The 16815-nt window shown below is 41.0% G+C and overlaps 2 protein-coding genes across 14 annotated transcripts in view; one reads left to right on the top strand and one right to left on the bottom strand.

Annotated features, from left to right (window-relative positions):
• Nucleotides 1-515: 515 nt before the first annotated feature.
• Nucleotides 516-2795, top strand: insl5a (insulin-like 5a). The gene is made up of 2 exons (XM_064331976.1): nt 516-882; nt 1731-2795. The coding sequence occupies exons 1-2, from the start codon at nt 642-644 to the stop codon at nt 1859-1861; spliced, it is 372 nt and encodes a 123-aa protein (XP_064188046.1). The 5' UTR covers nt 516-641; the 3' UTR covers nt 1862-2795.
• A 1304-nt stretch (nt 2796-4099) lies between these two features.
• The window catches only part of sgip1a (SH3GL interacting endocytic adaptor 1a), a 73934-nt gene continuing 61218 nt past the window's right edge, over nt 4100-16815 (bottom strand). For 7 of the 13 annotated variants that reach the window (XM_064331967.1, XM_064331962.1, XM_064331963.1 and 4 more), the window contains 10 exons: nt 16145-16269; nt 15774-15930; nt 12682-12741; nt 11256-11367; nt 10358-10513; nt 9808-9940; nt 9381-9583; nt 9187-9251; nt 8482-8646; nt 4100-8083 (listed from right to left, as the gene is read on the bottom strand). In XM_064331967.1, the coding sequence (XP_064188037.1) occupies nt 8061-8083; nt 8482-8646; nt 9187-9251; nt 9381-9583; nt 9808-9940; nt 10358-10513; nt 11256-11367; nt 12682-12741; nt 15774-15930; nt 16145-16269 (1199 nt within the window). In that variant the 3' untranslated portion in view covers nt 4100-8060. The remainder of the gene's footprint in view (nt 8084-8481; nt 8647-9186; nt 9252-9380; nt 9584-9807; nt 9941-10357; nt 10514-11255; nt 11368-12681; nt 12742-15773; nt 15931-16144; nt 16270-16815) is intronic. The other 6 variants (XM_064331966.1, XM_064331973.1, XM_064331968.1 and 3 more) reach the window with 3 other exon arrangements.

Here is a 16815-nt window from a genome sequence, read left to right as displayed (position 1 = left end):
AATGAGCTCATTACAGAACTCTTTGGAAGATTAGTGCAATAAACAGAAAGCCACTGCTCCACATTTTACAACATTCCAGTCATACATGAACCATTCCTCTCCTTGACATTTAGAGAGTATTTTCACTGCGAACATTCACAGGAAAAAACAAGAAAAAAAATGGTCTTGAAGCAGACCTCAGTTCTTAACTTTTTAAGTACAGTACGTCTCACTATATGAAATGTGTATAATATCATTTTACATTCATATCAGTTCTCAGTTGACTGACCAGATTAAATAATGGTTAAATAAAATAATACACAGTGTATATTCAAAATATAGGACAACTGTCTACAGAGAACATGATAAATCTTTTAGCCCATTTAGCCTTGCATTACAGTCAGGCAATAACTATCAAACCATTAAACTTTAGCATTTGAGACTCTATGGCTTTTCGTAAAATGCCATTTCCTGTTAGTGTTATAAACTGTTGTTTGCCTGATGCAAGTCTTTTGGGATCCACATATGGCTTTGTTAAAGATGACTGGAAACATAAAGCAATTAGGCTGGGTGAGCAGGTGGATTGAGTGGGACAGGCGTCTTAGAGGAGGAGGAAAGGAAAGTAAGAGAGCCATGTATATATGGAGCTGTGACTCTGTCAGATGCAGACAAAGACAAGGGGAGCTTTTGGAGTGAAAGAGTGCCGGTACAGACACCAAGAAACCACCATGAGCAAGACAGCACTGCTGCCCGTGCTCATGCTAAGTGTCCTGTGTGCGGTCGCCCTGAAGCAGGGCGAGGTGGAAGCCATCAAGCTGTGTGGCCGCGAGTTCATCCGCGCCATTGTCTATACCTGTGGTGGATCCAGGTGGAGGAGGATTCTCAATGAACCAGCCCTACAAGGTCAGTTCACCTCTTTTCTCATTTGACAATGCAGTTATCACTGTGTATGCGATTCACACACTGGCTAGTTGATGTGTCTACAGTGTAATTCACCCACAGACACACTAATCTGACCTTCAGTGCAATCACTAAAACTTTCTAAAACAGATTGCATGGACTCTCAATAGCAAGGACACCATTTCTGATACTACTGATAGTAAATCAAATATCACAGGTTTACACCACTCTGAAACAAGTGAACCAACTTCAAAAGCTAATTTAACTTCTGTGTGATATTCTGGTTTTGGATTCTTTGTTGTGAACTATTGGCAATAAAATAGTATTAGAGCAAATGGAAACAAAATCTATAAGTATTTGGTGGAAAACGTGTCTCAGTCATTGTATTATGGCCAATTTCACCTGCTGGCTGTACTGGGTGTTTGGACTGCCGCTCTGGTGAGTAAGCCTGTGGTACAGAGGTCTTGTAGAGCACTGGAAATGGAATTTTGCCCTTATCAGATTGTTTGTTTCATCGCTGGTGCCAGACATGATTTACAGAGTAGCCAAACACAGTTAGCAGACTTGCCACAATCATTAGTATTCATTAGATAAGCAGACTATATAAACAACAGACTTGGAGCCTGCTCAGTTTTGACAGTCAAATAATATTGGGTCTCTAACAAAAGGACTATGCTCACTATTTAAATGGCCAGAAGAACTTTCTGGTCTGACAGTGAAATAAGTATTATAAAACGTATTATTATAATACCTATTTCACAGCAGCAGGAATTAACGCTAGTTTTTGAGTTTTGTAACGTTCAGAATTCATTCTAATATTGTAATAACTGGCTTATATTACGTGTGTACAGGAGTGGGCAGCTTTGAGTACCTCGGCACCAGTGTGGCAGTTCCTCAGCACAGACGAGACCTGAATGAAAAGCTGACAATCATGTGCTGTCAGGTGGGCTGCAGAAAGAGTGACCTGGCCTTCTTCTGCTGAGGCACCACACCGACCAGTGTCTACTTCCACAGACTCTCTCCCCGGGCTGCAAAACTACGTCTTTCCATAATAAATTAAAAAAATCAATAGAAATATGCTTATCGTCAGTGTCAGACTTGCTGATATCCACAGCATCAGCAGTGATGCCAACTCTGCATTACTAAAACACAAAAATACAAAGTGAAAATACCTTAGATGGGGCACATTGATAATTTAGCAGTTTAGCCTTTTTTTTTTACTTGAATCTTCTATATGCAATCTACCTTCCCTGCATTTTTATTTGTTTTGAAATCTGTCCCTCACAGATGAAGGTGAATTGTTCAATTCACAATTCACAGCAATGGCCTTAACTGTGCAAAAATAATGTTTTATCCATTTTATGGTAGCACTTCAATAAGCAAGCTCACTTATTCATGTTCAGAAGATTTCCTTCATTACTACCCTGTATATTTAGGGGACTAACCAAGGCAATCTATTGTATTATTATTATTATTATTATTATTACGTTTGCTGCACAAAACATGCTGTAGTAAGCCAATGAATATGAAGCTTAAAGCTTAAAAATTCACATTAAGTCATTGCTACTCTTCCGAGATTTTATACTTGCAGCAGTGACCAATTGCCTCATTAGAAACACATACAGGTAGCCACTTATTACAAACTGCTTTTTGTTGTTACTTGAAACATATTTTCTTGCTTTCGACTACAAACCTCCACATTTCTGGTAACAGCCATTGTAAGGTCAACAGGTCCCCAGAAACGTATATAAACGTATGAAATCATTGCACATACAACCTGTGAAGGCCAATATAAAACATACACAAAAAAATTATATCAAAAAAGCCCAGAAAGTGACAAGCTGCCCAGACATATGAAGGAGGGATGTATTCATTGTAAGCTTGTACATATGCACATAAATTGAAATAAAACTTGACATGTGCAAAAATCAGAGTGCAGGAGCATTTCTTTATACTCTTATAATTCTTTCTTTCTAGAACCCGTGCTACAAATAACAGGTTGCAAACACTACTTTCCACTACACATACACAAACAAAAGGCAAGGCAGAGTTGCAATATCCAAGCTGTCTTACCCCTTACCTGACATTCTGGTAATATTGCATTCTGAAGTCTTATTTGCTACTGGGATGATTCACAGTTATGTGTGCTGTGATTACAATAATTGTGTTTCCATCAGTCTAGGGCAATGGCAATCACTATTATCTCAAATATTTTGGCAACTGGGTGCGAAGCTTGACATTGTTTTCTTTTCCTGTTTGATGGCAGTCAGCACAACTCTCAAAACATTGATGATGGTGAAAAGCAGAAGGGTGGCATCGGCCCTATATAGGCATGAAAGACAGTGAATGAAGATTAGAGGTGTTGGTTTGCTAATAATCAAACCAACACCTCTGTAAAGAAAAAGAACTGTAAAGAACATATATAAACTCACAGATTAATTCTTCAACTAGTGGAAGTTTAATACAACTAGTCCTGTTAATTCAAGCACAGCTGCAAAATATGAAAATAATATGACACACCACATTTTAATCCAATTTGTTCAAATCTAATTAGCAGATTTTCTAATTTGTTTACATAAAAGCGATGAGTAATCTGAAAACTGAACCTGAAACCTTATCAGAACCTCATGAGTCAAAGCTGACCGACCTTATGTGATCCTCCTGGACTGGAGAAAATCATTCAGGAAAGTGGTACTGCAGTTCACTGGAAATGCTCAGCCATTGGCTAATTCCTGGACGAGGTAACTAATCAAGCTGGTCAAATAAGGGAGGGAGATCGTAAGATAGCCACAGTCACCCAGGAAACCAGTATACCACCCTGTGTAATGAACTGCTGCATGCTTCACTGGAGCCGTTGTGATTTCCCAGAACTGTCCTGACTGCAAATCTGCCATTAAACTCACCAGTGTGCCCTTCCTGGCCACTGTGAATTCTGAGACAGTAAGATAACTGCACTACAGGGACTTGTTTCCATTTGTTTATTTATACTTTATGTTTGGAAATCAAAAATACAATTCTTTAGAATTGAAATTTAAAGGAAAATCTATAATGACAAATTTGTCGTGATAAAAATGTGCTGATTTATTATTGTAAACACATGGCTGAACTGAATCGTGATCAATGTGGTCAATTGTACCCTTCTTTCCTTTCATTCTCACAAACCCTCCAAACACTGAAACTTACCTTCTAATTAACACAGACTGCAAAGGACAAAATTAGAAAATGTTAATATTTCCCACTTTATTTCCAAGAAAACTGACATCAACTGACATCTTAAACAGGTATTACACAATGGTCATTCTTTATAATTTTAAAACCTTTGATGGGATTTTTTGAAAAGTACATTACATTTACATAAACAATTGCATATTCAGTATCCTGTGCAATGGATAAGATGTAGACACAACTAAATTAAATAACATTTATATAAAAAAGAGAAATTAAAATATTTACAGAGAGAGTAAAATAATCATACATTTACACTAATCTGTAAGGAGAATAATATTTATACAGAGGAGATTGTTTTCTTTCATAGAACCTTCTCACACATTCATAAACAGCAGCTGATCTGTAAAAGTGCCGCAAATTTCCAGAAGTAAATCATACGGTTTGTAAAATAGTTATTATCCAGTAAGGCTTTTAAACTAGCCAAAAAGCACTAACTCCCAGTTATTTTATTGCAACCAACAAAACAATTTTACAAGGAGATAAAAATCTACTGCAGATGCTAACAAATATATGCCTTTTAAAGCCTTGCCAGCTGAAAGGGCCAATGTTAAAAACGTATTATTATTATTAAAGCAAGCATCAGGGAAAACACGTTTATTAAAATACATTTACAGCAGTCACGTAACTGAAGTTTGTACTGTACAGAAAGTAGTCCAATACCCAATTCTGTATGTAAAATGAGGAAAGTATCCAGGTTGCACAAATTCAAAAGCCAACAAATGCTTCAGTGAAGGAAAAAAATTAAGATTTGCGGTAATTTTATTACCAAAATAATAAAATTGCAGTGGTCATAGACTAAAAATAACTGGATATTCTTTTCATCAAGAATTAAAGGACGGCCCATACTGCCAAAGAAAATATTAACAGTTAAAAGAAAAAATAAAAGCAAATCAGGATTTTTTGTCTTTTTGCCAATTAAGAGGGTCAATGAAAGACATTTAACTCGCCATGTTAATATACTTATGTTACCAATGGAACATGACATCATATTTTGTCCTCTGATATAGTGCACACAAGTGAAAAAAATGGAGACCTACTGCAAACTTAAATATTTATTATAGTACAGTTCACTTTGTCCCACAGTATGTTATTTGGGCTACTTTTCAGCATGTGAACGAACAAATACTCTTCTCAAAAAACAGAATGGGTGAAGCTTCCATTTAAGGGCAGAATATTGCCAGGTACACTGGACACACCTGGATAGACAGACTTAAGCTTTATTGTACTTAATGTGCTCCTGTGTGCACCTTTTAACTTAACAAATGTTTTTCTTAAAATAGCCACACATCTGTCTGCAACGTCCTTCTGATCATGCTGAGCGAAGCAAACATATGTATTGCTTTTGCAGCCCAGTAATGTCTGAAATATGTAAAATGTAAACTGAGTTATTTGTACTGAATGGTATTTATGAAAATCATCATACATTAGCAAACATCTGAGGGACTTCCAGTAACTGTAAAAGAGGAAAAACATAACCAAATTGTACTGCATGATTTCTTAATAACCTCACAGGAAAATATGACTTTGTTTGTAAAATTTCTCACTGTTGGTGTTGAAAATAGACCCCCATACAGTACATGCCTGTTCTGTTTTGAATGGTTTTGAAAAATAAACATCAATTTCTTAAAGCTATAATGGCACATTGCCTTTTTTGTAGTTCTGGTACTGTACATGACTGTGACAAATGGCAAGTGATTCAAAGCAGAAAAACAATTGATAATTGATGTGGTTTAGCACATAGAAATGCCATGCTCCCATAGTCCCTTTCTCTTTCCAGATTTGTTCTTTGTAAACAGAAGATTTGGGGAATTTAAAATCAGCACAGTGTTTTTTTCTCAAAACAAAACTTTTATTTCTTTAAAAATATTCAGGTTTACTCAGTGAAAAGACAGTCAGGAGAACGCACAAAATCTATAACAGCATTTTGGTAATCTTTCCTCATCCCCCTTGCTTTGCGTTTTGCTTCATCTCACAGAGACCATTACCATATGCAAAATAAAGCCATGGATTCAAGCATTTGCGGGTTTTTTAGGTTCATGCTTTAAATGTCAAGGAGTCTGGTACATATACACGGAGGTGACTGGAACGCGTGTACAATGTCAAGAACTGACCATCTATACTGTATGTACAGCTCAGAAAAACACTGCTTTACTAAGCATGATGTACCCTGGTAGATATTTCATCTTTATTTACCCCCACCCATATATAGCTAAAATTTTTGTTACACTTGAGTTAAAAAATTATATCTGAAATAAATAAAAAAATTATACCTTCGCATTTTACTGTACACAGGTAACTCACCTACACAGATAACAAAAAGAATGAAAATATTAATAATTTTAAGGGTCCTAACCCATAGTACCACTGAAATTCTAATATACAGTTTTTTTATTTTTTTTACAACAAATCAGTATTATCAATAAATAAAAAATATAATGCTGTAATGTACTCTGAAGTCTAACACTGCTGTCTGAAGAACAACAGAGAGACTATGTGACAATACAAGGAAACACCATACATACTGTATGCCCTTGAGGATATAGTGTATCAATTTACAATTATACTTTTTACATTTTTAAGGGAAAATGTTCTCTTCAAATATTATAACTAGAAAAGTATTATTTAATCAGTGAAGCTGCCCCGATACGTTTTTCCACTTCATGAAAAAATGAGGCTAGACAACCATACAGTCCCTGGAAACCACTGTTAATCTCAAATAGCAGACCTCTGCTTGTTTTCTGTGGTACTGTGTTCTCTCAGCAAAATACAATGAAATCTTCCTGTCCAAGTGGTGTGTATAAGCCAAAGCCTTTGAGTAACCCATATAAGTTGAATAGCCATATTTATTTTGTATGCCACTTGGGTTCATGTGGGGTTTATGTGTGCGCTATGAAACATTTCTAGGGTACAAAGCAATGAGTGAGTCTTTGGCTTTCTTTAAAGTCAGTCTTTTTTCCTGGCATGAAAACTGCTACCTATTTCTAGGTCCTGAAGACTAAAATTTAATGTGTCCCATAAATTAGGCATTGAACCCTGGGCCAGTTTGGTGCCTAGGACCAAAGCTTTTTCAACCAAAGGAACTGAAATTAATCTGCCACATCCCACTAAAATCAAGTCACGACATCCAACACCTTCAATATATGGATATGGAGTATGGAGAACCATACAACACACCCTGAATAATATTGGTCAGCTTTGACCTTTGAAAAAGTTATGCATCGCTCACTAGCTGTTCAGCGAGTACTGCTGCAATGTCAAATGTGTAATTTCTATTTGTTTATTTTTTAGCTAACTAGCTATCTCTGATGAAGTCTGTTATACAAGGAAGGGAGTTTGGCTATTGGTAACCCATGCTTTAATGGAAAACATATTAAATGTACAAAGTGCTTTTTTCTCTTGATCAATTTGAATTCGTTAAGGGCACTCAAAGGCATAAGCATAAATCTTTCCCCCATAACATATCACTGACAGAAATACTGTCACCTCCCTGTGAACTCATGAATTAACCCACAACCTATTAGAGGTCTGTGCTGTGGTATTACACAAAGAACCCCTATATGACCATATCAATGTAAACTGAAGCCTTCGCAGGATTCAGTATGATGTAATGCATGACCCAGAAGAAACCAGTGGCTATTGGCCATATTAAGCCATTGTAGTGAAAAGGCTGACCAACACTGTAAGAGGAAAACAGTTGCTAATCTCAAAAATAAAGCCAGGTGTTTCCTGCAATATAGATACTCTGAAATTGTACATATTACAAGAACAATAATTAAACCCTAAAAATCTCCACAATTCTATTTTCATGTTATATAATACTGTTGGACTTGTCTTCATTATGCAATTTTTTATAAAGGTTAACAGTGTTTCTGTTGTTGAGCAATCTGAATGGTCCATAAATTTCTTGCACAACCCAATGAGATGGTCTTCATTGCATTGTTCAGTAGTGCTGATCAATTGTCAGCCATGTATTTTCCTGGAAATGACATAAGCATATATGTGCACATACATATAAATGGAAACCTCAAGACTCATGTCACAGTCTAATACTAATAGCATTTAGTTATTTATATTAATGTATTTGATATTCTGAATTCAGTCCAATTTATCGCTGATTTGTGCACCAGTTTGGTGCAGCACTGTCTAAATTATTATTCTTTCTTTTTTCATTTTCAGAGTGGTTGTATGTGGAACATTACCACAACTTAAAACTGATCAACAGAGGCTAAAATAGAGATACCTATAGTCAAATGATTACTGTGTATTGCCTTGTACTTAGTAATGTACTATTCCTTACAAGACTGTTGATGTCACATACATCTCGAACACATGGCTGTAGACTGCACACACTCCCCCGTTTCTGTATGGACTCACCTGCAGCAAACCTCTTTTTGATGAGGGAGAACCTGTATCCACCTCCCACCAGCTGGATGTCGCAGCCTGACAGAGTGCTGCCCTCGCTGGTGAACTGGAGCGCCAGGGCTGAAGGCTTGCTGGGCCCCTCTGTCAGCTGGAACCGGGCCAGCAGCGATCCCACACCTGGGGGGGCGGGGGAAGCAATCCTCTTACAAAAACATCCCAGGGTCTCTTTCTCAGTTATGAATGCTTGGCAGTCGAACGAAACTTCGCCTGGGAGAATCGGACAACTCATTTCGCACTGGGTAGCACAAGTAATTCTGGTGGGGGGGAATTTTGTACCTCAGCAAAATTGAAATCACCGAACAGTGCAACTGAAATCAAGCCACGCTTGGCGAGAGAGCCGGGAGAAAGTGGCATTGTGACAGCAAGCCGTGTGGAAAACACCACGGACAGTAAAGGAATGGAGCATTAGCGGGCGGTGTGGAACAGAGCAAAGGGGTGCAAGGGCCAGGGTGAGAATAAAGAGAGAGATGTTTCCACTGCCTCAGTATGGGGCCAAACATCTCCCCCTGTACGTGCCAATGCTCTGGGCTCTGTGCTTACTGTGCTTTGACAGCTTTACTTCACTGATGCCAAGCCCAGTTCTCACCCAAATGAACACTCCAAAGCTGAGAAAACACGTTTACTTTCCTTTTAACAGTCAAAACGAACACAATTTACCTCCATTTTCAGACTTCAGTGAAATCTCAGGGATCTTCCACAGGATTCTTTGTTGTTCCGCATTCCTTTGGGGACATAAAAAATGTAACATTGCTCACTCTTTCAGTATCACATACGTTGCAGTTCAACAAATGATCACTGGAGGCAGCACCGTCGTGTGCGTTCTGTACAGTGAGTGGGAAGTGCTGTCTTACCAAGCAGCCGGGGGAAGCACCGCCTGGAGTTTGGTCACTCCTCCGTCCACGGGGACCAGGAACTGGACGTTGTGGAGGGCCACGGGCGTGGTCATGGCATCCCCGTTGTATTTGTAATCTATTCTGAGATCCGTGGTCGTGGGTTCACACCGCCAGTTGACCGCCAGGTTCAGTGGCGTGGACTGGATACCCAGGGCAGATACCTGTAGAATCAAACGGCCTCATTTCAACCATATTCCAATCTCCGCTCTGGTCCTCTTCTTTCAGAATAACATTCCATTTAAATCATATGAATATGAGAAATATTACTATGGCTGTAACTGTCACACATTTCTCGAGTAGCGCTGTTCAGCTAAAGATTCCTTGAGGGCTTCTGTGAGCGAATGGGGAAGAAAACCACTGGTGCATGAATAAGATATTTGCTCACCTGATATTTCAGCATATCAACATTGTAGTATGTCGCCTGGGGCTTCTGCTCAGCAACTTTCTTTAAATGGATCATGAGGTTCGGCATATTCACCCAAAATTCCTTGGAGTCAGCACTGGATTGTGTGCTATCGCTGTGGAAAAACATTTAACAGTATTGATATGCGTTCTTTGCCCTATACACAAATGCGTATATGCGGCTTGGCAGCCAATGGACATAACAGAGTACACCGTTACCACATTTGTTTAATATGATTACAAGTGTTTGTCAAATAGCACTGTACACCTATTAGTACATTCAACAAATTTTGACAAGTGCTAGGGTGTTGGTTAGACTAATAAAGTAACAAAAACGCATGGCATTAGTAATGATACAGGACTGTGAATTGGACATAATCTCAATTGGTTTAATGTTCTGGGAGCAAGGAGCACATGGCGGTTTTGCAGCAGTGAAGTCATGGGTGTATAGAGTTTGTGGGTCCGGTTGATGGAGGTGTGTGTGTGTGTGTGTTTGTACCAGAAGGTGTTGAGTGCTATCGTGGTGTTTTTACCAGCACAGCAGCTGGGGGTTAGGCAGGACATGCTCCAGCCGGCTGTAGTTTGTTATGCTGAATGTTAGGATGGCCGGGGAGGGGTTATTGGCAAAGTGCCTGGTTATCCCGGCTGGAAAGGACAGCACCATCTCCCCCGTGATCTTCACCACACACCTTGGGAGGAAGAGCCAAACACAGCGGTTAGGGCTGGCCGTCAGATCGAAGCGCGGCAGACCTCAACTCCGTATACGCGGCCTGTCTCGCTGTCCCATCAACTAGGGGCATCTGGGGTACGTACACCAAGCTTACTCAGCTGCTGCACTGCTCTGGCAGTCAACCCGAACTGTTTGTGGTTGCCAGGGACTATGTGTCTCTCACAACCTTGCTTACATAAAGCCGAGAGCTGGAAAAAACATGACAAATGTGCATTCGTTCATAAAAAAAATTTTGTTTAACTTAAAACTTTTACTATGCCAATGGCTATTTTTATTGGGTTGTAAAAATCAAATATACCTTCCCTTCCAAGTTGATATCAAACATATTTATATATACCATATCTTGATAGCATTAACATTGAAACACACTGTCACTGAGTGACACCGAGTGACCAGCGGACCAAAATATTACAGACCACTGACTGAAAGGTAAAGTATGTATATTTAATCAAAAGCCACATTTGACGATAGCAAAACATACAGCCAAAAATGAAATTAAATCAGCTAGCTACAATCCATTAGTACAGCATGGCTCTGACTGCAATCCAGTCTGATGCAAAAATCAATACAGAGATCAATATTCATGACACATTTTTTATTATAAAACTTCATCTTAAGGTGAATAGAGGTAATCTACTGTCATTTCTGTGATGTGATAAAGATGAGAGTGGAAGGTGGGCAGTGGTGGGCGATGAGCTTACCTGCTGGAGTCTGCTCCTTTGAAGTAGGCGTTAACCGTTTCGGTGAAGGCGGCTGCCACAGGCAGGGTGTCCTGGGCACCCATGGTGAGGGGGCTGGGCCCTCGGGAACAGCCTGTAACAGACACAGGACCGCACAGGTTTACTTATGCAGGCCCAACGGCGGGGGTGGGTGGGGGGATAGCCCTTGCAGGTCCTTATCCTCCTTCCTACAGACACCTGCAGTCCTTCATCCTAAAAAATATTCAAATATTGAGGTCCCTGTAGTTCCCTCTCCAGCTTGCTGCTTTATCCTATGATCCGCTCCACGGTTGAGGCTGCCACCTCCTGCTCAGTGCTCATTACCCATCATTCACATACAGAGAGGTGTATAAAGAAGAAAACATACAATGACCATTATAACAATATTAGCAATGACAACCAAAACTGTGGCTGCAGTCGGTATGACTGACTGCTGACATCACGGGCCATTATTCTGTGAAGTCTCAGATTCTGCTCATGATCAGCAGCACAATCACCGCACCACTCAGTGTTCCATAGCTGCTGAAAACAAACTTGACGATAACTTTGGATTTTTTATTTATTTGATTTGTACTTTGTTAGATAATCTTATCAATACATTCCCACTTGATAATGCAGTAGGAGAAGCTTTAAATTACCTCAAATGTTGTGCATTGTGATCACAGTTAATAATGGCAGAAACAGCTCTACAAAAAGTTAAATATTGTCCATTTCACTGCATAAAGCTGCCTTCAACTGTGCTAGTGGACTTATATGCATATGGAAGTAAATTACAGCTACCTTTTCTGCTTTTTCTGCTCTGTTTCATAAATACACAAATGAACAGTCACACGAATCACATTTCCACAAAAATAAGAGATTTTTCCACTTTGAATCATATATTTCAGGTGCTTTATGTAGAGTGATAAGCTGCTTTGATCATACTTAAAATTCAAGTTATGAATCAGGTATGAATCACCAATAGGACCAGTGAAGATCTCCTATTAGTCAGTGAATACAGGTATACTGGAAAGTGAACAGCCTCCAAGCCTCCAAGAGAAAAAGAGAAAAAAATGGGAAAAAAATGCAAAAATAAGAGCTGTGCAGGACCAGAGCATGCAGTTAATGCCAAAAAATCTGCAAAGATCTGAAGAAAAAGAACAGAATGAAAAGATCAAACCAAAACCCAAGGAAATAAAATCAGTGAAATGTGTGCAATGATTAACGAAAGAAAAAATAGCGCTGCATGACAAACAAGATCCGTGATGGTAAAAATAAAAAGAAGAGCCTGATAAGGCGGCAGGAAGAGATGAGATGTTAGGCGGCCAATGGGAGCAAGGAGAGGAGGAGGAGGAGGAGGAGGAGGAGGAGGAAGGAGGTTTGAAGAGATGACGCTCAGGTGTGCACTAAATTTCTGGACACAACTTACCTTCAAAGGTTAAATAAAACTTTCCTCTGTCAAACCATACCAGGGAAGGTTGGTCATTCTCTGTGCAAAGGAGATTGAAGTTGGCAGAGGGAGGGGTAGGGAGAGAGAAGGACAACAGTGTGAGTCACACGGCAGGTCTATCACAGGTCACAGTGGGAGGGAACACAGAAGGCACTGCAAGCCATTAATCAGCAGGAAGAGAGGGGTAGAGGTACGTGTGTGTGTGTGTGTTTTTGTGTGTATGTGTGTGTGTGTTTGGGGGGGAAGGGGAGCTGGAGCAGAACCAGGACAGGGCACGTCCTGTGAGAGGACACAATGTGCACCGGCTGCCTACTTGAATGCCCATCTAGGCACGTGCTTCTGGGACGCTACACTGAGGTGTCATTTTAAAAAGGTAAAGGGCTGCTGGGTGCATGGATGACCCCCATGGTCTCAGATCAAATACGGACCATGCCAGCACTGACTCCACAGGGTGGTGCACACCTGGCAGCCCAGGGTATGTGAGGTTCCAGTTGCTTATGGGTCCGCGTTTCATCGCTCTCAAGCGACACCTGCTGGTCAGTCAGGCATTCATGGGATGCATGCTAAAGCCGCATATGAAAGATCTTCCACAGACTCTAGTCTGTGCTGCAAATTAAGCAGCTGGTGGCACCACATGCTTCAGAGGAGAACTGAGGATGTCTACACTCTCCCGAATCAGCGGAGGGGCTCGCGCATGTACGCATCCGCAGCTGCAGATAACTGGACGTTCCAAATTACGGTGGGTGTGTACAGACCCATATAGGGCACCAAATTAATTTTTTTTAAAGTGAAGATTTTTCAATACTGTTTTGCAATATTGCAATAGCCTCCGCATATTCACAGATATAAACAGAGAAGTCCCTTTTGGTGAGGCTGTTGAGCACAGAGGGACCACAAGTGTGCAGGGGAGGCGAAAGGCAAGAGGCGTGCCAGTACGGGTGGGTAGGAAACAAGCTGGGCGAAGGAGACAGGAGAGATGGGGAGCAGACTAATGGAGGGCCGAGGGGCTCAGGGGGTGGTTGGGGGCTGAGAGCGTGGGCAGGGTTCAGGCTCACAGGACGCTGGTTTGGATTCGGGAGATGGGCACCAGAGAGCTCCATGAGAGAGGGGGCGTGTTCAACTTCAACGTCACATGGAAAGTGGAGTGAATACTGAACACTCTTTCATCTGGCAGACTGCAAAGGGGAGCATGCAGGGCTTTCTGGTTTGGCAGGTCATTCACATTGTGGGGTTTAAGTACCCCTGGGTAAAAAACAGACAGCTGCAGCTTCAAAAAAAGCTGTATAACAATCAATACAACGTTGTGAATCACATGAGATGACATCATGGCGATGTAGCCAGAATAGGTGCTGGACTACACGTTAATGAAAAAAATCAATATGGCTTGCTGGAAAACGTGAACAGCACTGTAAGACACTGGCATGTAAGGGAGAAGGAAAGGGTGCATGCCACTGCATCTCTCTGTGAAATCTGACCTCGAAATGGGTTTGATCTGCTGCCCAGTGGTGTGGATGAAAAGGTCGTCCATGGATTTTTAAGAGAATTAGAAAAGGCTTCTCTGTCATGATGTACCAGATGTGGCAAATAAATATGAAAAAGGAGGGGGAAAAAAAAGCGCAGCGGTCGAGATCTCCCTTGTGTTCCAGAGACCGTGGAAAGGTGGACGTGCTGTTCGAATTTCTGTAATGTGTGCTTTTGTTTCCACAAGAGTCCCAGTGCCATGTGATGACTGTCATCCTGGTCTTCAGAATGTGTCGGGGGGGGGGAAGACAGGATGCTGTCGTGAATGACCTTTGGGCTGAGAGCATAATGCATTATGGGTAACGATGATTCTGCAGGCATAATGGCTTGTGTGAAATCTCAATGTCCCCCACCATCCAGGTGGGTCTACACCATACCATACCTGCAGGCATTTCAGAGCGCCTCTCACAGGTGGGCAGTTTGAATACAAAAGCCTCATCTTCTTACATCATTGACAAAAAGATCAACCAGAGGAAAAGGAAACAAACAAACAAAAACAAAAAATCAAGTACAACAAGACAACTCAGAGCAAAACTAACAAGAACAACAACAGTGAAAGCACAGAGAGACCCACATTTATAAACCAATGGGATAAAAACCAAAATTCACGGCAAAAAAAGAAAAGTGAAGAGACAAGACAAAAAACAATGCATGTTGAAAATGAAATGCGTCCTCCAGAAAAAAACGTGTAACTTCATCAATAAAAATGTTTGCAAGGTTGCTTTCTGATATTTTGCTGAAGAAATATTAGGACAATAACAAACCCTTATGTGACATGAGCAATGGTTTCAGTTTTCAGTTCGAAGTTTATGTCCAACACTGTAAATAAAGGTCATCTTGTAATGACCAATTAACATTTGATTACATGCTCATGAGAGATAAAATTACTAAATTGTCTCAAAACTCAGATACAAAAGCTATTATCTTAAAAAAAAAACTGAAAGCCAATGAGCTGAGACTACTGACGAAGGCTGAGGACTCTTATCATTACATTGTTTCAGTAGGCCTGTTCACACTACCGTTCACATACAGTATTTGCACATTGCTGGCTTGAAATATTTAGGTAAAAACGATGGAAATGGCTCCGTTATTGTGGCCATAAATGATTTCTACCTACAAAACTCATGTTTCTATAACATTTAAATGCATTAGGTGCATAGGCATGGCTTGGACCAGAAGATTTCTCCAGTTAAAGTTGCGAATGTGAAGGACTTTGTAGAGTGAGATAAATTCAGTGATCTCATACGTCCAATGGGAGATACTATTCTGTGCAAGTGGCTCGGTGGGCTACAGGGCATGCAGGACAGAAGACAAAACACCGGATCAAGCCATAACACTACCACTTCGCCTGAATCTAAAAAGAGCAGCTCTGTCTCAATGACAGGTCATAGCTTGCATTTACAACTCGTACTGCTGATTTCAGGGATTCAGCACGGTGGTACACGGATGTGTACACAGTATTAAGAACACATCCGGAGTTGGCAGCTGAAGCGGACAGACAGAGGAGGAAGGATTATTAAAGATGACGGGGAACGGGGAACGGTGCAGACCTGACACAGAAATGGAGAGCTCTTTACCGACGGTGGGCGTGGTGGCGGCGCTCAGCGAGTTGGTGGAGGATATGGAGGAGGTGCTCTCCGCTCGCGCCAGGGGGGCGATTACGAGTGGGGGGCTGGAGGAGTGGACGGGAGGACTGAACGGCCGGGTCTGAAACCAGATCGCAGCACAGATCAGCACCAGAGGCTTTGAGCTCCCATTCAATTCAGTCACACGTCAACATCTGCGGCGATACTCGTCTCAAGAAAATATCTATCAAGAAATGTTCCTGCACTTGTTGTCGCACAGGTGCGAAATTAACTTAAAAAATTCTCAACTACAGAATCTTACTGTGGAATGTTGAATAAAAGGGTAAAGGATATACCACATCCCCGACGCTCGGTTTCCCAGGAGGCAGTTTGGGTCTGGAGGGCGGCCGAGGAGGAGGAGGGGGCGGAGTCGGGCTGCTTCCAGACAATGGTGTAGCAGGGCGAGCTGGGGAGTTGGAGCCTGCGGTAGAACAAAATCACATGAAGATGACTTATCACACCTGCAGATCACATGACCAACTGAGCCAACAGTGTCTCCCAATGCCTTGTTGGGTTTGCATGGCCGGCTCATGGTTCATAGCGCATCTTCCTGTTTGCATTGCATTCCTGGTTCCCACACTCACCAAGCTGCTATTGGCCAGCAGCGGAGCCTAATCATAGCAGTACGTGTCACATCAGAAAGAGTCTGCCCGCTGTGCTTTCACTGTGTGGAATCCATTTGTCAAGTTTCCTTTGTGCTAAACTAAACTCCGTAGTTCATACCCCACTGTTTGTTAAGGTCTTTTTCACACATACTAGGTTTTGTGATAACAAATGAAGGTTAGTGTCCATTGTTCAATGATAATATTCTTTTAACAGAGGCAAGATTCTGAAACTAAAACATGTAAGTGTAAAAGGGCCTTGAACACATTAGCGTCAAATTCTCAGTACATTTTCAACAATTCTCTCCTCTGTTCATACAAAAGCCCAAGAGAAAACGAGACACAATGAAATCAGCTGCGAGATT

This window comes from Anguilla rostrata, chromosome 4, assembly GCF_018555375.3.
Source record: "Anguilla rostrata isolate EN2019 chromosome 4, ASM1855537v3, whole genome shotgun sequence".
Lineage (NCBI taxonomy): Eukaryota > Metazoa > Chordata > Actinopteri > Anguilliformes > Anguillidae > Anguilla > Anguilla rostrata.
The sequence above is the reverse complement of the archived record's forward strand: the minus strand, read 5'-3'. Positions and strand labels throughout refer to the sequence as shown.